The sequence below is a fragment of the Equus quagga genome, chromosome 2 (genome assembly GCF_021613505.1).
Source record: "Equus quagga isolate Etosha38 chromosome 2, UCLA_HA_Equagga_1.0, whole genome shotgun sequence".
In the NCBI taxonomy this organism is placed as follows: Eukaryota; Metazoa; Chordata; class Mammalia; order Perissodactyla; family Equidae; genus Equus; species Equus quagga.
In genome coordinates this window covers 27,027,824-27,054,517 of record NC_060268.1, presented here as the reverse complement: position 1 = coordinate 27,054,517, position 26,694 = coordinate 27,027,824, and the positions used below count along the sequence as shown (strand labels likewise).

Sequence of the window (26,694 nt, the reverse complement as noted above, 5' to 3'; positions counted from 1 at the left end):
GATCTTCATTAAAAGTATAGGATTGATTTTTGTTGACTGACCCACATAGCTTAGCCACGTTATCTTGGAATCAACAAAATAGTGGGACATTTAAGATATTCATCTCAGATCATTCTATAGGGATTGTAACTTCAGTTAACGATGTTTCTTCTGCCTAGGGTCCGTATCTTTCACACTTCAATAATTCTGAAATTCAAGAATATTTGACTACTGATTAGATAGTGTGCCTTTTTCTCTTAAAAGGGCTGTATTAAAAAGATAGCATTCCTGGGGCCAGCCCAGTTGTGTAGTAGTTACATTCATGTGTTCCTCTTTGGTGGCCTGGGGTTCGTAGGTCCAGATCCCAGGCATGGACCTACACACCCCTCATCAAGCCATGCTGTGTTGGTGTCCCACATATGAAATAGAGGAAGATTCCCACAGATGTTAGCTCAGGGACAATCTTCCTCAAGCAAAAAGAGGAATATTGGCAATGACTGTTAGCTCAAAGCCAATATTCCACACCAAAAAAAAAAAACCCAGCATTTTTTACAATTAGCATTATTTTAGCACTGAGGAAATATTGTATTTCCATTAGCAGTGAATCTTTAATCAAAGACTGTTTACTCATTATTTTTGTTTAATTTAACCAATATTTAGTAAGCACATAATAAATGTCAGTCACTGTTCTATATGTTGGGTTACAGTGCTGAAAAACACAAAATCACTCAATAATGCCTTGACTTCTTCTGTATTTTCTGACATTCAGTGAATTATAGGATACCCCACAATGAATACATAAGAATATAAAGTACTCTATTAAAATGCTCACGAAAATTGACATATTCTCATCTACAGAAATACCCTACGATGCTGTTAAAGAACTACCATGTCAGGTGGGGTCCTAAGAACAAGATAGACCTGAGATGTTGAAGTGGCTGTTGTTCAGATGTCTAAGCACAACCTGAAGACTGACATGTACACATACATAAAGTCAGAGATGAGAACATCTTTCTGACTTGGACAGGAGTCTAGAAAACATGCACCCCATTTCAGTCCCTGTCCACCAGCTGGTGCAGCTTTTTAACACAAACACATTCCCTGAGTGAAATGTAGGCCTCGCTTTATCATTTCACTGTGACTTCACCATTTCTTTATGTTAAGAATCCAGAACATCATTTAGGCAGCACTCCAGAGATGAACTCTGCTCCAGCCTTAGTGACTGTGGTACTCTTAATGCTTGGTAAGTAAAATGCCTCTTCAAATTTGGATTATTTCTTGTGTTATGTCAGAAAAATCTTTAACCATAGTTTTATCCCAGAGTTTTATGCCCAAAGTGACACAGATCTCTTTTATTTTTCCCCAGGACAAATCCATGGAGACTCAGTGACTGAGCTGGAAGGTCAAGTGACTCTCTCAGAAGGGGCTTCCGTGACTTTGAGCTGTACTTATTCAGCCACAAGGCACGTCGTTCTTTTCTGACATATTCAATATCCCAGAGAAGGTCCAGAGCTCCACCTGAAAGCCACGAAGGCCAATGAAAAGGGAAGCAACAAAGGTTTTGAAGCCACATACAAAAAAGAAACCACCTCCTTCCACTTGGAGAAAGCCTCAGTCCAGGAGTCAGACTCAGCTATGTACTACTGTGCTCTGAGTGACACAGTGACAGGAACAAGGGGAGCTGAGGGCAAACTCTGAGCAGCAACAAAGGGCCTGGCTGCTGAGTGTCTCTGACTGTTTGATCCACTCTGGATTCAGCACAATCTATGATTGTTTGTCCTTCAATCTCTGATTGATACAAAAATCATTCAAATCGCTAAAGGATAAGAACAAGGAGTAAGTTGTATGTGTTCTTTATGTAATTTGGAAATTAGCGCCTTATTGGATATATGGTTTGCAAATATTTTCTCCCAGTTGCTGTGTTGTCTTTTCTTTTTGTTGATAGTTTTCTTTGCCATGCAGAAGCTTTTTAGTTTGACATAGTCCTATACAAGTCAACATCAAAAATCAAACAACCTGATCGAAAAACAGGCAGAAGATATGAACAGACATTTTTCCAAAGAAGATATACAGATGGCCAACAGGCACATAAAAAGATGTTCAACATCACTAAATGTTTAGGGAAATGCAAATTGAAACTACAGTGAGATATCACCTCACATCTGTCAGAATGGATATTATTAAAAAGACAAGAAATAAGTGTTGAAGAGGATATAAAGAAAAGGAAACCCTCATACTCCACTGGTGGAAAGGCAAACTGGTGTAGCCCCTCTAGACAACAGTATGGCGATTTCTCAAAAAATTAAAAATAGAGCTACCTTGCGATCCAGCTATTCCACTGCTGGGTATTTATCCAAAGAACGTGAAAACACTAATTGAAAAAGATACATGCACCCCTATGTTCATTGCTGCATTATTCATAATAGCTATGACATGCAAGCAACCTAAGTGCCCATGAAAAGGTGAATGGATGAAGAAGATGTGATATATATACATAATAGAACACAACTCAGCCACAAAACAGACAAAATTGTGCCATTTGTGACAACGCGGATGGACTTTGAGGGTACTATGCTAAGTGAAATAAGGCAGACAAAGACAAATACCACGATTTCACTCATATGTGGAAGATAAAAAAATATGTAGACACAAGGAACAGATGATGGTTACCAGAAGATTAAGGAGAGGGGGGATTGCAAAAGAGGTGAAGGGGCACATATGTGTGGTGACAAATGGAAGCTAGACTTTTAGTGGGGAATACGAAGCAGTCTATACAGAAGCTGAAATATAATGATGTACACCTGAAATTTACACAATATTACAAATCAATGTCACCTCAATAGTAAAAAAAAGAACAAGAAGTGAGCATTCACCATACCCAACTCTTCGTTAGTGAAGCTGGAAACAGTCTGATATCAGTAGTTGCTCATTCTGGACCAAAGTAATTTCAAAGTAAAACCATACAAAGAATGAAATGGTCTCTGTACTCATCCCTGCAATCAAAATCCACCCCCATGAGTTTTCCCAGGTCGTTCTGGTGAGTGTTTCTATGTTTTATTATTCTTTTAGAGAGTGAAAGTGTGCCAGAGAAGGTGGCATGTGCATGTCTTCCTGACTGCGTGTGGCAGGAGAGATGATAGAAGAGTTACAGCTTCAAATACCATGGTTCTTAAAAGAGAGAGAAGGGAAGAGAAGAAAGGAGGAGGAACAGAATCTCACATGTATATGAGCAACATAAAGAGAGAAAAGGGACATTTATCCTCATTTCTTTTCTAGTAGATCAGTTATATGCATAGGCTGATATTCAAAAAGAAGGCAGAAACATAACTGAAGAAATGACTCATGTCTAAATCCTGAACAATGCCTCTCATCTTGTTCCCGGCCAGTACACAGATCTGTTGGCTTTCTTACAACAAGGCCTCAAGTGAGATCGTTTTGCAGTGCCAATGGAAGATTAAGCACCTATATTCATCCCTGTATCTCCTGGAACTCTATTAAAAAGATAGTAAAGAAACTGAATAGGGCATAAACCCACAAAAAGAACAGAAAAGGAGATGACAGCAGACAACGATGTCAACAAAATTTTAGAGAGTGAGCAGTATATGGAGAAATGAAAACTTGCATAGCAGATCAAATAAAGAAGAATCCTGGATCTAGTGTGAGAAGCCAACAAGAAGCACCACAATGTGTGCTATGCCCTTGTGGAAAGGTTTAGGAATTAGAAGCACAAATTACGTTTGAATAATTGAGGAAGATGATGCTGTGTGGGTATCTATGTTTATGTATTTTGAGGTCATTTGAGGGGGAGTTGGGGATGAAAATAGGAGGACTGAATGAGAAAATATATAGTAACAGACCACTCATGTTCTCTACCAGTACCGGAGTAACAGAAAATGATTCCTTCCCAACCCCAGCAGAAAATTGGAAGTTAGTTATTGATGAACTGAGGAACAGCACATATAAAGTAAAAATAATTAAAGTAGAAAAATATAATGAATATTCACTTCAGGGAAAATAAAATATTATTCAAGAAAGGAACATACTCATGGTACTCGATGAGGTTCAACCAAATTGTCTTCTACGTCTTTTACTAATACATACTGCCAATAGTCGTGATTGGGCAGAATACCTATTTTCACCAAACCTTGTGTATTACTAAGATTTTTGACTTCTGCTTATCATTCAAGCTTTCTTTTGTTTTTTTTTTTTAAAGATTTTATTTTTTTCCTTTTTCTCCCCAAAGCCCCCCCGGTACATAGTTGTGTATTCTTCGTTGTGGGTTCTTCTAGTTGTGGCATGTGGGACGCTGCCTTAGCGTGGTCTGATGAGCAGTGCCATGTCCGAGCCCAGGATTCGAACTAACGAAACACTGGGCCGCCTGCAGCGGAGCGCGCGAACTTAACCACTCGGCCACGGGGCCAGCCCCTTTCTTTTGTTTTTAATAATTAACTGTTAATGAGATGGAGCTTCATTTCATGTATTTAAAAGCCATTTGCATTTTTCTATAAATTGCCCATTCATTTATCTGCCAATTTCCTACTGTGTTATTCTCGTTTAAATATAGATTTTTAAAGATTACCTATATTAGGAAAATTGTCATATGACTGTCATATATTTGTATCTTTTAAAAACAATTTAGTATTACCCTTTTGACTTTATTGGTGGTGTTTGTTTCTGCCATGGAGAATTTAAAAAATTGTATGTAGTAAATTTATCAAAATTTTCTTTTATGGATTCTGAGTTACATGTCCTATTTAAAAATTCATAGCACTCTAAAATAATAAAATTTATCTCATATTTTCTTTTGTTTCTCTTAGATTATTTTTGTATTTAAATCTTAAACTGGATTTCTGTGTGTGTGTGTGTGTGTGAGAGAGAGAGAAGTGATGTTGAGATTCAAGTCCATTTTCCTTAAGTTTTGTTTGTTTCTTTATTTTGAGGCATCTATCCGGGTTCAACATCCAATCTTGAATAACTTATTTTTCTTCATTGATTTGAAGTGTCATCTTTGTCTGTTCTTTCCATTTTTTTCATTTTTCCTTATTAAGGTTTACAGCCTAGGCATTGTTTTTTCATTCAAAATTTACACTTTAATATCAGTAGTGCTTCGTGCCAATAGCTTACTGGATATGTAAAGGAATATAGATCCAGTCAACTCCAAGCTCACGCTAGAAATAAATACAGAGAAAAAGATGTGAATGGAAGAGATGCCGTTACGGAAGGAGGGAGAGAGAAACCCCCTCCATTACTTCGGAAGATGTGTAGTGAGGCGTCACCTCAGGTAAACTATCTGCCTGTTTCCCCAACTCTGTCAGGTGTTTTGGATTGAGAAGACGCAGGCAAAGTAACTGACTGCATGCTCACAGATGGTCCACACAAGAATGGCAGGAGACAACTCCGTTTGGAGAAGGACTACAACTTTGTATCTTCTATGTTCTCCTTGAAGAGGAGGAATTAAATGCTCAAGACTTGGCTTCAAAGTTCAGAAGAGACCCAACTACTTGAAATGCTTTCAAATCTGCTGCTGCCCCCAGTATTTTGGATCCTGTCACTGCTTTGGAGGAAAATTTTTGAATTTTTCTGTTACCACATGCGCTTCTTCATGAAGTTTGTAAAAATCAGTTATGGTAACTATCATTGCCTCTCTTGAGGGTGTTGTTTAAAATCAATAATAATTGAAACATAGTGACCCTAAATTAAGCAGAATGGGCGTGGACAGTTCTCTTGTCCGAGATTCTCTCTTTCTCCCTCTTCCCCTCTCTCTCTCTCCCTCTCTCCTCTCCTCTCTCTTCTCAGTTCTCTCTCTCTTGAGTTTGCTCAATAAAAATTTATTATGTGCCTATTTCTTGGAAGGCCCTAATCTAGAAACTGAGGATGCAGCAGAGAATAGATAAAATAGATGAAAATTCCTACCCTCAGGAGCTTGTATTTTAGTTAAGGGCTAAGTACAAACTCTTCACTGCCATAGGCCCTTAACATGCATCATCTCTTTGGCTTTTAAATTTTTTCCAAGTTTATTGATACATAGTTAAGTAAAAATTGTCTACATTTAAGGTGTATAACATGATGTTTTGATATACGTATATATTGTGAAATGATTACCACAGTAAAGCTAATTAACATATCCATCACACCACATAGTTACTTTGTGTGTGTGTGGTGAGAACACAAGATCTACTGTCTTTGAAAATTTCAGGTATACAATACAGCATTATTAACTAGAGTCACCATGCTGTATGTTGAATCTGCAGAACTTATTCATCCTGCATAACCGAAACTTTGCACCCTTTGACCAATATCTCCCCATTTTCCCCATCCACAACCACCTTGCAACCACCTTTCTACTCTCTGCTTCTATGAATTCAGGTTTTTAGATTCCTCATTTAAGTGGTTTCAGGCACTATTTGTCTTTCTGTATTTGGCTTATTTCACTTGCCCTAACGTCCTTCAGGTCTATCCATGTTGTCATAAATGGTAGGATTGTACCTGTCAGTGGACAGGTAGGTTGTTTCCGTATCTTCTCTATTGTGAATAATGCTGCAATGAACACGGGAGTGAAGATATCACGTTGAGATACTGATTTCATTTCTTTAGGATATATATCCAGAAGTGGGATTGCTGGGTTGTATGGTAGTTCTATTTTTAATTTTTTGAGGAAACTCCAAACTGTTTTTCACAATGGCTGCACCAATTTACATTCCCATCAACAGTGTGGAAGGATTCCCTTTTCTCCACATCCTCATCAACACTTGTTATCTCTTGCCTTTTTGACAAAATTCATTCTAACAGGTATGAGGTAATATCTCATTGTGGGTTTTTGTGTGCGTGTGTGAGGAAGATTGGCCCTGAGCTAACATCTGTTGCCAATCTTCCTCTTTTCTTCTTTTCTCCTGAAAACCTCCCAGTACATAGTTGTATGTACCAGTTGTAGGTTCTTCTAGTTCCTCTCTGTGGGACGCCACCTCAGCATGGCTTGATGAGCAGTGCTAGGTCTGCACCCAGGATCTTAACCTGTGAACCCTAGGCCGCCAAAGCAGAGTGCACAAACTTAACCACTTGGTCACAGACCCAGCCCCTCATTGTGGTTTTGATTTACATTTCCCTAATAATTAGTGACCATGAGCACCTTTTTTATATACCTGCTGACCATTTCAATGTCTTCTTTGGAGAAATGTCTATCCAAGTTCTTTACCTATTTTAAATTAGGTTATTTGTTTCCTTGCTCTTCGTTGTTTCAGTTCCTTATATATTTTGGGTGTTAGCCCCTTATGAGATGTATGGTTTGCAAATACTTTATAAAATTCTGTAGCTCTGTTCACTCGATTGATCATTTTCTTTGCTATGAAGAAGGTTCTTAGTTTGATGCAACCCCAGTTGCTTAGTTTTGCTTTCATTGAGTGTGACTTTTGAGTGATATACAAAAAATTATTGCCTAATGGCAAGAAGCTTTTTTCTTGTGTTTTCTTCTAGTGGTTTAGCAATTTCATGTCTTATGTTTGTCTTTAATCCATTTTGAGTTGATTTTAGTACAAAGTGTGAGATAAGATTCCAATTTCATTCTTATGTATGTGGATATCCAGTTTTCCCAAGGCTATTTATTGGATATACTATCTTATCCCCATTGGAAATGGGGACTATTCTTTCTGCATTGTATCAAAGATCAGTTGACTTAAAATGTGTGGACTTATTTGTGCACTCTCTATTCTGTTTCATTGGTCCCTTTGTCTCCTTTTATGCCAGTACCATACTGTTTTAATTACTATAGCTTTGTAGTATATTTTGAAATCAGGAAATGTGATGCCTCCAACTTTGTTCTTCTTGCTCAAGATTGTTTAGCTATTTGTGGTCATTGTGCTTCCATATAAATTTTAGATTTTTTTTGTCAAAAATGCCACAGGAATTTTGATAAGGACTGCATTGAATCTGTAGATTACCCTGGGAGGTAGGGAAATTTTAACAATATTAATTCTTCCAATCCAAGAACATGGGATATCTTTCCATTTGTTTGTGTCTTCTTCAATTTCTTTCATCAATGTTTCATAGTTTTCAGTGAACAGATCTTTCAAATCCTTGGTTAAATTTATCCTAAGTATTTTGTTGTTTTTGATACTGGTCTAAATGAGATTGTTCTCTTAACTTCCTTTCCTGATAGTTCATTGTTAGTGTATATAGAAGTGCAACTTATTTCTGCATGTTGATTTTGCACCCTGCAAATTTACTGAATTCATTCATTTGTTCAGATTTTTTGGTGGAGTCTTTAGGGTTTTTTGTATATAAGATCATGTCATCTGCAAATAGGGACAATTTTACTCTCCTTTTCCTATTTAGATGCCTCTTATTTGTTTTTCTTGCCTAATTGTTCTGGGTAGGATTTCCAGTACTATGTTGAATAGAAGTGATGAGAGTGGGCATCCTAATCTTGTTCCTAATCTTAGAGGAAAAGCTCTCAACTTGTCACCATTCAGTGTGGTGTTATCCGTGGGCTTGTCACATATGACCTTTATTATGTTGAAGCATATTCTTTCTATACCTAATTTGTTGAGAGACACTATTATGAAAGGATTTTTGTTGTTGTTAAATACTTTTTCTGCATGATTGTGTGGTTTTCATCCTTCATTTTCTTAATGTGCTGTGTGACATTTATTGATTTATTGATTTGTGAACTATCTTTACCTCCCAGGGATAAATCTCATTTGAACATGGCATACAATCCCTTTAATGTGCTTTTGAATTCAGTTTGAGGATTTTTGCATCTATATTCATCAGAGTTATTGGTCTGTAATTTTCTTTTCTTGTGGTGTCTTTGTCTGGCTTTGGTATCAGGATAATGCTGGTCGCTTAAAATGGGTTTGGATGTGCTCCCCTCCTCTTTCAATTTGTAGAAAGAGTTTGGAAAGGATTGTTAATTCCTTTTTAAGTATTAGGTAGAATCACCAGTGAAGGGCTCTGGTCTTGGGTTTTCCTTTTTTGGGGGATTTTGATTACTGAATGAATTCCTTACTTGCTTTTGCTCTGTTCAGATTTTCTATTTCCTCATGATTCAATTTTGGTAAGTTGTACGTTTCTAAGAATTTATTCATTTCTCCTGGTAATCCAATCTGTTGGTGTATAATTGTTCATAGTAGTCTCTTATGATCCTTTGTATTTCTGTGGTATCAGTTGTAATGTCTCCTCTTTCATTTATAATTTTATTATTTGAGTCTCATATTATTTTTTTCATCTAGCTAATGGTTTGTTAATTTTCTTTATCTTTTCAAAAACCCTGCTCTTAGTTCTGTTTTTCTTTTCTGTGGTTTCCCTAGGCTCTATTTTATTTATTTCTGTTCTAGTCTTTGTTATTTCCTTCCTTCTGCTAACTTTGGGCTGTCTTTGCTCTTTTTTTCTAGTTTCTTGAGGTATAAAGTTAAGTTGTTTATTTGATATCTTTCTTTTTTCTTAGCATAGGCACTTGTCACTTTAAACTTCTCTCTTAAAACTCTTTTTGATACATCCTATAAGTTTTGGTATGTTATTTTTCCACTTTCATTTGTGTCAAGATATTGTTTGATTTATTCTTTGACCCACTGGTTGCTCAAGGGTATGTTGCTTACTTTCCATATATTTGCAAATTTTCCAATTTTGCTCCTATTTGTGTGTACCATTTTGCATACAAACTAGGTGGGATTCTGCTCAGATTTCTCTGCAGATGTTCCTCTGTCAATGTTCTTCCTAGTGTGAAGTCCCCATAATTTGGCATACTATATCAGTCTATAGTGACCATTGACAATTGGAACAACACTCTCACTTTCTCCACTTAAACATGTGATGCCTAAGTGATTTTTTCACAACTTTAACAAATTTCAAACTTGTTCACCAGAGCCAAGGAGTCTTCTTCACACTGTCTGCTTGATAAAGAAAATTATTGCCTTTATTAGTTTGTTTTGATTAAATAAGTAATGACATCAGTTTCAGACTGATATTAAGCATGAGTCTCTGGTCTACTTTTTCCTTTTAGCACCAAATAAAGGAATAATCTCTTTCTCTTACTCTGATGCTCACATTTAGCAGCATAAGGCCATGTAAACCTCAGCTCTGATGAGGCAATTGATCTTATTATTTCTGCCAGATGAATGGCTTTAAAAAATAATATAGAGTCTTTTAATGGTATTCCTAAGACTAGAATAATCTTCAGTGACTAATTTCTCAGTGAAGTCGATTACTCTTCTATTTCTACATAACTCGCATTTCTCATTTGTTTTGGGATTAATACCACATACTGCAAAAGATGATATCATCACAGATTTGAGAAGGAAGAAACACATTCTGTTGAAGTCGTGATTATCAGGTATCTGAAATGAGAAGCTCTCTTGCACTTTAGTCCTGCCTCTGGACTCCAGAGGGCGATGTTGCACAAAAGAGACCTTTGTTTTTGTTGCAAATTGTCACCATCCACTTAGCCGTACCTCCAGGCAGCTGGTTGATGTATCCTAACTGATGTCTGTGTAGATAGGAACATATGATGAGACTAGGAGGCCAGAAAAGATCCAAACTCATTCAGAGAAAGACTCTTTTAACAGTTTTTGAAGCTTGTCAAAGCAAGAGACTCCTCCAGACCAACCTTTCCACTTCTCCAACTCTGAAGGCTCAGTGACCTCAGCTGCTGTCCTACCTGCTCCTGCTCCGGAGCCTGCAGTGTTTCCACTGCTCAGCCATGCTCCTGCTGCTCATCCCAGTGCTGGAGATGGTTTTTTCCCTGAGTAAGTAACCTTCCATTCTCTTTCCTACTTTCACAAAGTAACCCGTGTTCAAACTGAAGTCTAAATAGAGACATCTTTTCTTCATTGCTAAAATCTGCCCTTTATGTTCCAGGAGGGACCAGAGCCCAGTCAGTGACCCAGCCTGACAGCCACATCACTGTGTCTGAGGGAGCTGGTCTGGAGCTGAGGTGCAACTACTCATCTGCTGTTTCACAGTTTCTCTTCTGGTACGTGCAATATCCCAACCAAGGCCCCCAGCTTCTCCTCGAGTACTTTTCAGGGCCCACCCTGGTTAAAGGCATCAAAGGTTTTGAAGCTGAATTAAAAAAGAGTGAAACCACCTTCCACCTGAGGAAACCCTCAGCCCATTGGAGCGACTCAGCTGAGTACTTCTGTGCTCTGATGGAACACAGTGCCTGAGACTGCAGGGGGAGCTGAGCACAAACCTCCTGAGACACTAGGACTTTCTGTGACTCAAGACCTCAACCTGGGGAGTTTTCAAGAAGGTCTTTTTTTCTGTCAAGGCAAATAGGGCAGGGTGGGCTGAGTCCCATAAGTGCTTGTCTCCTGACTGATTGCTTCAACATCAATGCTGTGCCACATTTGGATAGACTCTGTACCAGACTGAGGTCTTCTGATGAATTTCCCCAGGAGGGACCACACCCTACAACTCCCCACCCCCACTGCCACGCTGAGGAAAGTACATCATAAAGTGTTAGAGTTTTAAAGTGAAAAAGGCAAGAGCATTTTTATTAAAAAAAAATCATTTCTAGCATTCATTATGATAATTAGCATTGCATTGGGTGTTGATCAATATGTAGAAAACTGAAGTACTTGGTTATAATGTCAGCTGACAAGCTGTGCTGCATATATTCTCAATTCGGGCAACATGTACAGCCTGGATTCTTAATTAGTGCAGTATGGATTCTCAGCCTAGATTTAAAGCTTCACTTGTAGCACATATGTAATATCCCTCTGTGTGCTGTTGACATATTCTAAAGTAAATTAGACATCATGATACTTAGATTTCTAATCTTGTAAGCATTACACAAAACCAGAGAGCAAATTGAACATAATTCTTAATGCAATATTGAAAATCTAAAAGTCACTCAATTGTAATCTTTTTTGGAAACTGTTATTTCAGTGATTTCCAAATTAGAAAGTTGAGGCCACTAACCCATAAAAATCTATCAAATACAATAGATTAAACTACTGAAAAACTCCTAGGCATTTTATTTTTAGACATCATACTAATTAGTGATATAATATGAAATTACATAATCAACAAAAATTTCCAGCCTTTCAAAGCACATTAACAAACTTCATTGAAAAATAGACCTCCACTTGAGAAGTTCACAATATCAGAGATTACAGTAACTCTAACAGGGATGTCCAAGACCAGGGCACATTTTTATTTCCTCTCAAAAAGTTGCACCAAAGTGCCAACATATTTAAGATACTGTAGATACATTTTATATGTACACTCCAAATTGTTATTTGTGATTTCATTCATACGATGATTAAAAAACCTGCCTCTTAAAATATTATAAAAAGTTACACACATAGAAATTAAGCCTCCTTTAATTCATCATTTCTTAACTTACAGAGGCAGAAATTATGAGCTGAATGATTTCACTTCTTAAAAAACTTTACAATTGCATAAATCGAATTTTTAAAAATGAGATGAGGTAGGATTGCCACCTTACTATAAATGTGCCTCTAGAGCTATTAAAGCATGCATATAGAATGGTTTATAAACATAATTCTATGAATCAATCCAAGAGGGGGTAGAGAGTTTATGTTCAAAGATATTCAGACTTGGCTCTTTCCTCTCTTGTTGCATCAAAGACTCATCTGTTCTCACTTTTATTTCTTTTGCTGCTGCTGATTCCCTAATTTCTAGATCTTGGGGTGCTGTTTCTTCCAATTTTCCTTTTGTTTCCATTTTCATTTTTGTTTGGAGTTTCTTTGACCGATTTGTTCTTTCATTATGTCGTTTATGGCTCTTTAATCTGCTGCGGTCACGTTTTCCAGGGACGGGATTCTTGCAGTTCTGTTGGGCTCCTCCTTCGCTTGTCCTTGAGCAGAACTGGCTTTCCTCTTGGGCATCTCATTGAATGTTGTGCTTGCAGTGGTCGTGGTGCTGCCTGGAGCATGTTTGGACTTTCCATTCTGTTATATTAATTTCTCTAGCTGGACCTTTTAATAATATACTTTTTCAACTAGTAGAGCACTACAGTTTGTCTTATCAACTGTGGAGGAAATCCCTCCCCATTCTGTTTGAGAATTTCAAGGCTTCCTGATGACTGAGATTATCTGCAGTATCAGATTCGACCACTAGAGGAAGGTGCGACACAAACTGAACTTGGTAGAAAGTCAGAAAGCAACCAGGCTTTTGAGCAAGAGCTTTACTTTTCATGCTTGATAAACTCACTCACTGCTCTGTCAGAGTATCCACGTGGCTCAATTATTTCCAGAAAAGAGTCTCCTGTCTCCTCACAGCTCAGGCATGAAGCCCATCCTCATCTCAGTGTTTGTGATGATATTCCCACACAGTGAGTAGTCTCTTTTTGTTCTATCTTTCTATGGTCTTCTGATTTAGAATCTGCTTAAAGAAATATTCTCCTCAGTCTGCAAGTCTCTCCCTGATCCAGACTTGGTGTTACAGGAGGAGCAAGAGCCCAGACAGTGACTCAGCCTGAGGACCGCATCTCTGTCATTGAAGGGGCCCCAGTGCAGGTGAACTGCAACTACTCGTATTCTGGGAGTCCTTATCTCTTCTGGTATGTCCAGTACCCCAAACGAGGCCTCCAGTTACTCCTGAAACACACCTCAGGAGAGAGCATCAAAGGTTTCACGGCCAACCTTAACAATGATGAGGGGTCCTTCCATCTGAAGAAACCATCAGCTCAAGAGGAAGACTCAGCCATGTACTACTGTGCTCTGAGTGACACAGTGACTGGTTTTACAAGGGAAGCAGAGCACAAACCCTTTGGGAGTTACAGGAAATATTTCTTTGTCAGTTCTCTATTTGACCACAGTGGGGCATTCTTTCTCTAGAAACTGACATTAAGTTGACCTTAGACATGATATCATCAAGATGTCAGTTAGCTATAGGTTAACCTCAAAAATTTACCCAAGAAATTTCCTATTACCTACTCTGCCTAATTAATTTTAAAAATAGTAAGTGTATTATTCTGTCTAGTAGTACCTGGAAAAAAATACTTTTGAAGTAAAAACTATATAGTACGGCATAAAAAATATTCTTTTCTTGGCCCAGAAAAGAGTCTGGGACTCCTCAGGTTTAAGCAGTGCAGTACCACCTCTCTGACTCCTCTGCCCCCCCATCCACCCCCGCATGTATTCACCACCGTATACTTCAGCACAATTCCTTAAAAGTACTACACTGCTTCATGACATGTGACTGCTGATCTTTCTGAATCTGATGTCTTTCCTCTCATGCACTTCTTGGACTCCTACTATCTCAATCAGGGTCCAATCAGGAGAAATAAACACAGTATTTTGAACAAGGGAAGTTAAATATAAAGAATTTTTAACTAATAATAGAGAATTATTTACTAATGTGTAATAAGAACACTAAAGAACACGGGAACGGCATATGTAGGGAGAAGCCCTTATCTCTAGGACTAAGCCAGAGTTCCAAAGTAAGTAGCACAATGTAATACATACCACCCTCTCCAGCAGCAGAGATTCTCCTGCTGAATCTATGAGTCAGACCTCATGGAGGGGTGTGTGGCTGTAGCCTGCTGGATGGTGGAGAAGTTTGCTGATGTGTCAGAGAAAAAGGCTGCCAAGCAGGAAGACACACACCAGGGTTCCAATAGAATTTATGGGAAACCGGCAAAGGAGTGGGGCTGAACTTGCTTTGGGTGCTCATGAAACTTGCCACGAAGCCACCTGTGTGCTATCACTGAACTTTGCTGGAGGCCAGTGTCACAGGTGTCCCACAAGCTGGTCAAGCACTGTGGGAACAAGAAATGAGGAAGACATTCGAGAACCAGGAGGAGAAGACTCTTCTTCCTGCAGTGTCCTTCCAGTTCCCTCTACCGACAAAGCTTAATATCATGCCAGCCAGCAAAGAAGAAATGCTTACAAGGTCCAGGTCCAGAATCACAAATAGGAAAATGAAGAGGGGATTTGGAGTTGAAAGGCAATAAATTGATAACTAGCACCCTTCTGGTTATTGGTCTTTCATACACACCCCTCCCCACACATTTAAATTTCCAAACAACAATGGAATGACTCTCTTTCCATCTAACAAACTAAAGCTGTCCTTTGAACAAGTGAAGTTCTTATCCTTTCCCCAAAATACAGAAACTCCTAAAACATTATAGTCCCAACAGTCAAGGCAACTCCACTGAATCTGCTGTTATATACAGACTAAATTGTAAAGGTAATCTCCCACAATTTGTATATAAAATAATTATGGTGCGGAGAGAAAAGAAGAAAATGGCAACATATACAAAGGAATACATACATATAAAGAGCAAAAGGAGAATTTAGAAAGCTACTACATTCCTTGACTCCAGATTTGGTCATGAGGCTGCAATTGATATAGACAGGTTCTTTCTTTTATTACACATTTTATACTTCCCCTGCCCTCAGCCATAACCTCAGTGGATTGAGTTATTTACCCTGTGGAGTGATCCAAATCTTCATTCTCAAAGGATCTGAGTATTCAATAATCTTGCTTTTTTATTTGTTGCTGTAATTTTCCATCATCCTTTACTTTTGGGCATGGAAGTTCCAAGAGGTTCCCTCAGAAAACTTTCTGCATTCCAGACATAGTCCTCTTTATATATGTTATGTAGCAGCAACCCAATTTCTCTTTCATAATTGGTATCAATCACTCCAGTCAGTAAACTTTTTTTTTTTTTTGGTGAGGAAGATTCACCCTGAGCTAGCATCTGTCGCCAGTCTTCCTCTATTTTGTATGTGAGTTGCCACCACAGCATGGCTGATAAGTGTTGTATGTCTGCACCCAGGATCTGAACCCATGGATCCAGGCTGCTGAAACGGAGTGTGCCAAACTCAACCACTATCTCACTGGACTGGCCCCAGTAACCTCTTTTTCTATTTGTTGGTTCAGTGATATATGTACCCCAAAATGGCCACATGACAGTCTCATCTTCCAATTCGATGTAACCATTGTGTGTCCCTTGCTGTGAGCATTCTTACCTTTAGAGAATAAGACCTCCAAACCAAGACAGCTCAAATTTGCAAAGACTGGAAGCAAAAATCCTGCTAGTGAGTTACTGGTAAAAATAGTGAGAGGATCCACTCCCATGGCCACTTCTTTGATGCCTGGGCCCATGCATTCAGGCTATGGGTGAGACGATACCCTATAATGGTCTCTGATATAATGCATATACTGCATCTTGTAAGAAAGAACTCTATCTTTTCAGAGAGTTGTCTTCCATACTACATTTCAAGAGGTGAGCCACTTTTGGGTGATGACATAAGTAGTAAGACTAGATAATTCCATGGGTTTTTGCCCACTGCCGTATTCCTTTGCTGTGAAAAAAGTTCCTTCATCAGAAGGAATGCTATGGTGAATATATTGATAAGATTAGGCATTCTGTGGATTCATGAAAATGATGCTGGCAGAAGCATTATAAACCAGGAAGACAAATCCATATGCAAGTGTATGTGACTATTTCAGTGAGGACAAATTTTGGCCATCCATCATGGAAGAGGTCTAATGCAATCAATCTGTCACTGTGTGTCTGCACAGTCCCTCTGGGGAATGACACAATATCAGGGGCTCAGCATAAGTTTCTGTAGTTGACAGATTAGGCAGTCAGCAGTAGCATTAGCTAGACAAACTCAATAAGGGAAACCAATTCTTTTGAGCTCATGCATAACTTCCATCCTTGCTAACAATGCCACTTTGTTCATGGCATCATTGAGCAAGCATTGGCATGGCTGGGGAAACATGTTGACACATCCATAGAGTTTATCATTTTCTCCATTATGAAGAGCTTCCACTGCCATGGTTTCTCCCAATCAGTGTTCACATGGAGCATAGTTATCTTGACAATCTGTGCCCATTCTTAGAGGTCCATCCAAATACCTCTTCCCTAGATTTCCTTGTCACTAATCTTCCAATTCTGCTCATTCCAAGTCTCTTACCACCCAGCAAAACCATTAGCAAGTGCCCATGAATAAATGTAGATCTGTACTTCCGGGTGTCTCTCACTCCAGATAAAAGTGACAACCAAAATGTACCACCTGATGTTTTGGTGGGATTTTCCTGCACCATTGTCCTTCAATGGGGCTATAGTTCTAGTTTTGTGTGGTACCGATATAATGTGAGATTCCACATGAAAAGTAGGCTTGATTTTTTTTTTCCTCAGTTCACTGATTGTGAGGAACTCCTCAGGAAGCTATAGGCATGGATTAAGGAAGAGTAGAGAATACAAGAAAAGTTGGTGTCAAAGGAATCTGAGGCACTGACTGATCCAACTTACCTCTAACTTCCAGCTCCACCTGAGCCCAATCTTGGATAGCCCATTTTCACTTGATGATAGATTGCTGCTGGATATGACCAATATTGTGGGCAAGTAGGTCAGACAATGCCAGGAGCCATGTTACCAATGCCTATACAGCCATCTGACAGGGTCTGGGCTGAGAAGGGCCGAGGGGCGCAGGGACACCCCTTGGTGACGAATGGCTGGCCGACACCCCTGATATTTTCTGAAATGTATGCATGCTTTCTATCAAGGTTATGACTATACTTGTTTCTGCTTTTTATTCTTGAAGATATATAATTTAACTTAGCTTTTCAGCCTGATGCCTTACCAGAAAAATGATATTTTCTCCGGGCGGTGTGCTCAAGGGACAAATAGTCCTAACCCCTGAAAGACAAAGGAATGCTTTCACCCCCTAAGGGGCGCGGGAATGTAAAGATGTTTAACTACCTGCTGAGAACACACATAGTGCTGGGGATAAGATAGCCCAAAGTAGCTTTTTGTTCCCATTAACCATCTGAACAATGACTAGACGATCAATGGGGGCAGGGGTAGCTCCCCCAGGACGTGAACAGACAGAATGCTGTCCTGTCCAGATGTCTGCACCTTCTCTCTGCCTTTGATCTAACTTTACCATAAATTACTTTTGTTTCTGAACCCGTAAATCTATACATGAAGAATAGAAGATTTAAATAGACTCCATCCCTGACGTCAATGTATATTCGTCCCAAAATAGTAGAGGAAGTCATTTCTATACCCTTTAAAGTTTAGAGGTTAAATTTAAACATATTCTACTACAACAGATGTTAAGCTACCTATCTCCTTTAGTTTAGAGACAATAAATAATAATTAATTGCAGAAAAGATGATCATTAACTTTGTGCTCTATAGAATGGAAAAATTCTTGTGCTCGCTTTGTACTTCCTTATCTCTCTGAGAACATCTGCAGAGCTATTTCTGTACTAATACTGAAAAATACAAAAATGACACTTGTGCACAGTAAAGTCAGACTTGATTGCACCGACTCAAGTCTCACGTCTCCTTCCTTCACTGTGCCGACTCTGTCCCTCCCTCAGGAACCTGGACTCGGCTGGAGCAGGACTCCGGCAAGACAACACTTCGTTCATGATGGAAGTTCAGGCTGCATGGTCACTTGTTTTTCCTAAGTTAAATATTCAGATGTCACCAACGTCAACTGACGAGTTAGATGCTCTTTCTCAAAAAGAGAATAGTTATTTGAAGAAAAGGGCATATATTCCCCCCAAACTCTAGAGGACTAGGCTGTGATTCTCCTGTTGTTGTTTCTCAAATTCTCCATCATATTTGCCATAGAAACTTCAAGTGTCACTGTCAGATCTGCTGGATCTTTGGATCAAAGTGGTAAATCACATCGCACTGAAGCCTGAACCTGCTCTGAAGCTTCCTCCTGCTCTGGCCCCACTCAAGCTGGCAGCTCTACAGGTGACTGTAAATAGGTCAAAGCAGCACACCCACGTGTGGGACCAAGTGTTGTGCCTCTTTTTCTGTGGTTGGTGGCATGAGGTCCATCCACATGTCTTTCACCTTAGAGGAGATTTTTCAACATTCTCTGGACCATTGAACCCCTAGAAACTTGTGTGAGGTGACAAGTCCTTGAATTGTTGTGGTGTTTTTCATTATGCTTATTGATTGTTCAATTTCCAGCTGACGTGGCTTATTATATGTTAAGCATCTCATGACTTCTGGAGCTACACCCTCACTCTCCCTTTCTAACAACTGTGCTATGTGTTTATTTTCAGCCAGACACTTATCACAATGCATTAAAACTTTGTCTTGCCTTTACTTCCTATTGGGTTAAAGGCTCCAGAGAAGAACCACTGTGTTCTCTTCAGTTTTCATCTAACCTTCTAACGCAATATTCAGCACACAATATCCACTAAGTAAAGGAATGTTAAATAAATCCATCTAAGAATAAATGTAAAAAGGAACAATTGTTTTCCTTGAGACAACTATGGTGCTTAGTATACCGCAGACGCGCTGTATGTGTACTGCCTATTTCACCACACAGAACGTTAAAAAGGTGTATACACAAGGGTCTAGATTTAATTATTTTTTTACGTCTTCATCAAGGGCGTTGCTAAGTGAAACTTTTTGTTTCTTTAGCACGTATGTGGTGGTGATGGATACATACAATGACTGCTAGCATATTTTGCTATCATTGATTTGACTTGTGTTAAGGTGTCAGCAATTTCATTTGCACCATCAGTGTAAATTCAATACAGTGAAAAACCCCAATGATATCTTAATGTTATTGTTAAAAGTAGTTTTTACTTTGCAGACCACCTGAAAGAATCTTAGGATCCTCAGGATCCCAAGATATGCATTTGAGATCCACAGACACACATTTTGAGAAGTGCTATTCCAGCATATACTATTTCAGTGGAAATTAACCTGATTCTCTCTCTGGTAGGTAATTTTCTTTGTCTTTGTCTAACTTGAAGCTTATAAGACTTTACCACTTATTTGGGATTAAAGAAATTGAGTCTCAAACTGAAAGGGCTGACCAACTATCTAGTTGGATTGGAGGTGGGGTCCACACCAACACATAGCTATGTGCTGTTAACGTTTATGAATCCTATATATAAAGAGAGTAATTCTCAAAATTTCAGATAGAAAGGAAAAAATTCTACATCTCCAGTTTATATTTTTTCAAAGGCTATATGAAAGATAAGCTTCTTGAATCTGCTTAAAATTCTTTCTTTTTCTGATTAGTATTGTATTAAATTTAAAAATTATTTTTCAGGCAGTATAAACTTTATATGTTAAATATATTGAACATAATTAACATATTAATTGAACAATTTAGCATGTTAATTCAAATATGTCTAAAAATACACATTTTTCTCTTTGTTTTAGATTTTTTATAAAAGCTTTTTAGTTTTCCTAATTTGCTTAAGTTTCTTCATGGACATTTATTTTTTTGGTATTATAAATAGAATTTTTCTTTAATGTTATGCTGTTATAAGTTATTTCTGAGAAATCGTTTAATGAATACTTCTGAGTAATCTTATCCTTTGTCTTAACAGTAAAATAAATGAAATTTGTTTTTGACTATCAAGTATTAACATTTGCTGATAGTGTTTTGAACAGATAGGCTTTATCTCATATCAGGATTAGATATTTTATTTTTAATTAATGGAGACAATATGATGAATATATTTTGAAGTTTACTATTTTTGTTATCTTGCAAGGTTATATGGATTTTTTTTTCAAATTGAAGAATTATATTAATGGTATTCTAATGTTGAGCCATCTTTGAGTCTTTGAGTTCTTGAATAAAGCATATTTGTTATATTTATTTATTTATTTTAATTTATTTATTTATTTATTTTTGTGAGAAGGAGATTGACCCTGAGCTAACATCTGTTGCCAATCTTCCTCTTTTCTGCTTGAGGAAGATTTTCACTGAGCCAACATCTACACCAATCTTCCTCCACTTTGTATGTGGGACTCTGCCACAGCATGGTTTGATGAGCAGTGTGTAGGTCCACACCAGAGATCTGAACCTGTAAACCCTGGGCCATTGAAGCAGAAAGCGCGAACTTAACCACTACGCCACCAGGCCAGTCCTTATTTATTTCATTTTTGAATGAAAATGAATTCTCATGATTTAAAATTCAAAAGCTACCGTGAAAAGTTATCCTTTCACCCCACTTAGCTAACCTCACAGTTCTCCTCCCCAGAGGACAGCAATGCTTCTGTTTCTTTTTCTGCTTCAAGGTGTATAGTTTGCATATACATCCAAATACATACAAATATTACGAGACTTAGATTCTTATCCTTTTTTTTTTGTGAGACAGTGGATAAGTCCCTTAAGTTCTTAGAACAAGGGGACATCTTTTAACTACTATTCTAATTTTGTCGCAAACTTTTCTAAACTATGTAGCAGAGAACAGATAGAATAAAATTTAAACTTCTTAAATAACATCAGTTTCTTGCTCACAAAGCTTTCATATTTCTTTGTTTTCTACTGACAAACATCTATATTTATTCTGGCAGTCATCCAACCCAAGCCATTTTCTTGATTCATCTAGCACTCTCCAATCCATGCATTGCTCCAGCCAACAATCTATTCCCTTCTTCCTTTCATCAAGGAAGAAACAAAAGTTTCATCCTTCCTTCCCCTCTTCCCCATCATTTACTCTATTTTATGCACAGAATATCTTAAAATCAAATTTTTTTAGGACGATTATCCCTGAACTAACATCTGCTGTCAATCCTCCTCTTTTTTTTTTGCTAAGGAAGACTGGCCCTGAGCTAACATCCATGCCCAGATTCCTCTACTTTATATGTAGGATGCCTGCCACAGCATGGCTTGACAAGTTGTGTGCAGGTCTGCAGCCAGGATCCAAACTGGCGAACTCCAGGCAGCCAAAGTGGAACATGCGAGCTTAACCACTGTGCCACTGGGCTTGCCCCTTAAAATAAATTTTTGAAAACATTTATAAAACACCCTAGAGGATGTTTAACATGCTTTTGACTGCTCAGTATCAGGACATGTTTTCTTGTAACAATAATAATTTTCGAGTCATTAGTAAGTGTCAGTCCCTGCTCTAAATAGCATTTTCTTGTCTTATCAACAACTCCAACAAGTCTAAAAAGGTAGTATTATCATTACTTGTCATCCAAGAGAATACAGGCACAGAGGATGTAAACAGATACTGAATGAATACATCTAAACTCGACCTCGAGGGCTTGACTGCAAAGTCTGTTCTCCTGTACCCTACTGTCTCCTGCCATAGACACTGAAAATATTAGGGACTCATTGTTACAAGAGGAATTGTGTCCCACCCCAAAATTCATATATTGAAGTCCTAAATCCCAGTACATCAGATTGTGGCTGTATTCAGGGATAGGGCCTTTAGAGAGGTAGTTAAGTTAAAATGGGGTTGTTAGGGTGGATCCTAATCCAGTCTGACTGGATGAAATTAGGTTACACACAATACACACACAGAGGGATAACCATGTGAGGACACAGCAGGAAGGTTGTTGTCTGAAAGCCACAGAGAGAGCCCTCAGAAGAAATAAAACCTGCTGACACCTTGATCTTGGACATCTAGCCTCCAAAATTGTGAGAAAATAAGTTTCTTTTGTTTAAGCCACCCAATCTGTGGCATTTTGTTATGGCAGCCCTAGCAAATGAATACACTCATATAGCCTCTCATCCTATTGGAGGTTCTGAGGCAAACCCAATATTAATTAACTTACTCCTTTCGACCTAACTCAGCCAGGTCAGTTCTTGTTGCTCACCAATAAGAACTCTGACATACTTACAATCTCACTCCAGCATTAGGTAAATTAGAAATAAAGGAAGCTCATAGATACATTATTAGAGGTGATTGCAAGAAACCTAACAGTGCTTCTCAGAGGTATTCTAGGAATATTAGGCCCCAATGTTCTTCTTAACTGAGTTCTTACCTTAAATTAATCTGCATCTGTTCTTACTCTAGGATGGAACAGGAGTTCAATGAAGGCAGAGAGTAGAAGAGCTTTGTAACTTCTGAATCCGCCTGGTACACACTTCACCTTTCAGAGCACATTCTATCAGCAGAATCATGCCACCACAAGATGGCAGTGCCTCTCTCTCCTCAGACTCACTGGGTTTGAAATCAACACATGTGCATTGAAAGCAAAAGATTGAGCTTGCCTCTGATTGGTTAGGTGAGAAACCTGAGACTCTCTGGGATGCAGAGGGACTAGAAAAATATGCCCTGTAAAGAGAGCTAACTCTGTAGACTGAGGAAGCTGGCTCCATTTCAGGCCTCAGAGCTCAGTCTTCTGTGATCCCAATAAGGAAGAAGAACAGAGAAACTCCTGGGAGTGTCTTTGGTGATTCTATGGCTTCAACTGGCCAGTGAGTTGAGGCTCTTGGTGATGGGAACAGGGTGACCGAAGTTCAGAGCCCACAAGACTGAGGGACAAAGTCTCCTTGTTAACTTGGAAATGTAGCAGAATATTATGGATGGAAATGTAAACACTAGAGCGTGGAAATGCAATGACTGACTTCTTGTCTCTGTCCTGTGTTTCTGCCTAGGGGTGAACAGCCAACAAGAAGAACAGAATCTTCAGGCCCTGAGTGTCCAGGAGGGTGAAAATGCCACCGTGAACTGCAGTTATAAAATTAGTATAGATAATTTACAGTGGTATAGACAAGATGCAGGTAGAGGCCTTGCACGACTGATTTTAATACGTTCAAATGAGAAATATGCAGCTAGTGGAAGACTACAAGTCACGCTTGACACCTCCAGCAAAAGCAGCTCGCTGTCCATCACGGCTTCCCAGGCTGCAGACACTGCTACTTACTTCTGTGCTGTGGAGGCACAGTGTTCACCAGGCATCTGCAACCCCTACACAAACTCTGCCAGAGCTGCCTCTTAGGAGTCCCACCAGTGGGTGGAGTTGGTGGTTACGCCTTCCCACGAAGGAGAGTCTACAAATAGCTGGTAACATAAAAGGGAGGCCCTCTCAAATCATGATATTTTTTGAAGCACTTTGGACTAGGGAAAAGGGCATGAGATTCAGAATGGGAAACTGAAATGCCAGGTTCCGTTCTGCCAATCCTGGCTATGTGGCCTTAGGCACATCATCAACATAACAGCCTTCGATTTCCTCACGTGAAATGAACGATTTGGACTGGTGAGCCCAAAGAACTCTTCAGGCTCTAATTTTATCTGGAAAAACGTAGTCTCTGGACACTTGTGGAGGGTGAGTAAGGACTTCTCAGTACTAGAGGTATCATCTGTTCTATGTGCAGCCCTCTCAAGACTTTGGTGGGTCTTGGAGATGCATGAGATGACTTTGACATTCCTCTAATTGCTGTATAAGAAACAGTAGAGTCATCAGCATTAGAGTTAGAAAGGATCTTAGGACTCTTTCAACCAAACTTTTCATTTTAAGCTGAGGTGTAGGTACGTTGTGTGTTGATAGAGACAAGGATCTGAATCTTTACAGTGGTGTAGACAAATTTGATCTGCCATTTTCAAGTTGTGTGATTTCCAAGGCTCAATTTCTCCATTAGTAAAATGGAAATTTTATAAGAAAGTCATAATTATTCCCCATCCCAGTGAAAGATGTATGTTCTCCACTACCTGGTCCTGAAATATTGTTCTATGAAAGTGGGTACTCCTATTATAAAATACCTAACAATTTTCTCTCCATTTATTCTTACTCTTGGTAACATAAATAAATGCTGAATATAATTTTCTTAATGCAGTTTTGATACTACTGAAAAAGTGTTTATAGAGAAAATGAGGGCATTTGTATTTATGTGCATGTTTATTGCAAAAGATGGGGGAGGTCGAGGAAAGGTTGAATTGGGCCAAGTTTCCAAATGACAGACCTTCACCAGTCACCAGAAATCACCAGTCACAATAATTCGGACAATAGTACATTAAGCTCCAAATCATTGCAACGAAGGGAGTTATAGAACTACACACATCTGTAGCTTTCCTCTAATAAGCCTATACCAACTCTTTAGTTTCAGCTAAAGATCATCCTTCTTATTAATAGTTTAATTTGAATTCTATATTTTGTTTGCATTTTTTGTTTGGTTTGGTAATTATGTAAGAACTGTGAGCCCAAGAAGTTTATACTTAACTTCATTTTTTGTGTATATTAAGGCATCATAATATTTTTAAAATAGTCAATATGAGTGTGGTCCCTTATTTGAAGACCTGTATCTTCTCAATTTTCAGAAACACTCAATATGCCTGTTATCCAGGTCCTGGATCTGACTCTGGAAGAAGTAGTCATACCAGGGTCTAAGACGTATGTTCTCAAAGAGACTCTACTTCATAAAAAGATAATTGTACCCACCAGACTTGTCTACTCATTCATTTTTTTCACTTATTCTTCAGATAATTTTTGAGTATCTACTATAAACTACGGGCCTGTATATTTTGGAAAATTGGTTACTGAGACTAATAAGACTAAGTGCCTGATCTCAGGAACACCAAGTCCAGTTTGGAAAAGAGGACACAGATGGTTCTGATATGATGCAGTAATGACAGTGATAGACGTGTGTACAAGGTATAGTGGGGAAGGAGACAGGCAGACTCAGCCATGAGAGCTGGGTGAGTGCCTTCACAAGGAGGAGGCATGTAAACTGGTTCTTAAAGAATGAAAAGAAGTTATCTAAGCAAAGGCAGGGGAGAGAAGAGAGAACATTCTAAGCAGAGGGGCTCATCCCCTGGTTCCAGGGCACCAGTGGGGGAATATGTCAAGAAGAGAATTCAGATTATGCTAATTTTTACACTCTCCTTATACACTAAGATGCCTAAAACCAACTTAATACTCAGTGTGAACAGACATTAGAAGCTGGGACTAGGGAGACTAAAGAGAGCCACATCACCCTGCATCTTAAAGAGGGTGACAGAGGAATTACCCCTGGTCTAAGCCTCAGGCACCACTGTGAAGTCTGCAGAAAGTGTTTGGTGCTCCCTTCCTGGAGTCCTACCGCTCACCCCAGACACCTATCTCCTTTCTAGGTCTACAACTAAAGCTCCATTCCAGGGTAAATGTCAAATACAAGGAAGTAAAGCAGGCTGCCGGGACACAGGGGGAACCACAAGAGGGCGCTGCTCCCTTTGGGTGGTGGTTTAATACACGTTCATCTTCCATTTGTGAGCATGTCTCTCATTTTACAGCCCGTGGCAGGATCTTGCAGGGCAGGTTGTCTTGCTTCACACACGAGCCAAAATTTTCTAGAACATTTCACCAAAGGATCAAGAAAATAGAGGAACAGCCCTCTCAGCTTTGGTGTATTCCCAAACAAAACCTGTTGCTGTTTCTCCCCCAGCCATGCTGTCTGCTTCCTGCTCGGGACTTGTGCTCTTGTTAATATTGAGTAAGTAACATTTATTCAGATTTTCTGAGGTGTTCTATTCCTTGGTTTGAGGATGACTTTCAACCCCTACCACACTGGAGACTACCCTCTTGCATTGCCAACATAACAAAGCCTTTACTCTTTTTAGGAGGGACCAATGGAGACTCAGTGACCCAGACAGAAGGCCCTATTGTTCTCCTGGAGGGGACTCGTCTGACCCTGAACTGCACCTACCAGAGCATCTATTCAGTTTCCCTTTTCTGGTATGTCCAGTATCAAAACAAAGAGCCTGAGCTCCTCCTGAAAAGCTCATCAGAAAACCAGGAGGAGGACAGCAGAGGTTTTCAGGCCAAGCTTGTTAAGAGTGACAGCTCCTTCCACCTGCAGAAACCCTCAGTGCAAATGTCGGACTCGGCTGTGTACTACTGCGCTCTGAGAGACACAGTGAGGGGGACTCAAGGGGAGCTGAGCACAAACCCAGAGGGTGCAGGTGGGTCTGGCTGTGGCAGCCCTGGCACCCTTCCTGTTCTGGAGGCTTCCTCAAAGTGCTTCCAGCTCTGATGCCTCAGAGCCAAGGAGCCTTGGAATTCTTGGATGAGTCTGCAGAGGAATTAGGGGAGGGACAG

General features: G+C 39.1%; 2 gene segments (V, D, J or C); both read left to right on the top strand.

The window, feature by feature from the left end:
* The first annotated feature begins 10,639 nt into the window (after window positions 1–10,639).
* On the top strand, window positions 10,640–11,135 carry LOC124235046 (T cell receptor alpha variable 8-4-like). The segment is given in 2 exon segments: window positions 10,640–10,715; window positions 10,828–11,135. Coding segments are annotated over 2 exon segments (354 nt in total).
* Window positions 11,136–13,182: 2,047 nt separating this feature from the next.
* LOC124235044 (T cell receptor alpha variable 16-like) lies at window positions 13,183–13,775 on the top strand. The segment is given in 2 exon segments: window positions 13,183–13,270; window positions 13,384–13,775. Coding segments are annotated over 2 exon segments (438 nt in total).
* Window positions 13,776–26,694: the final 12,919 nt, after the last annotated feature.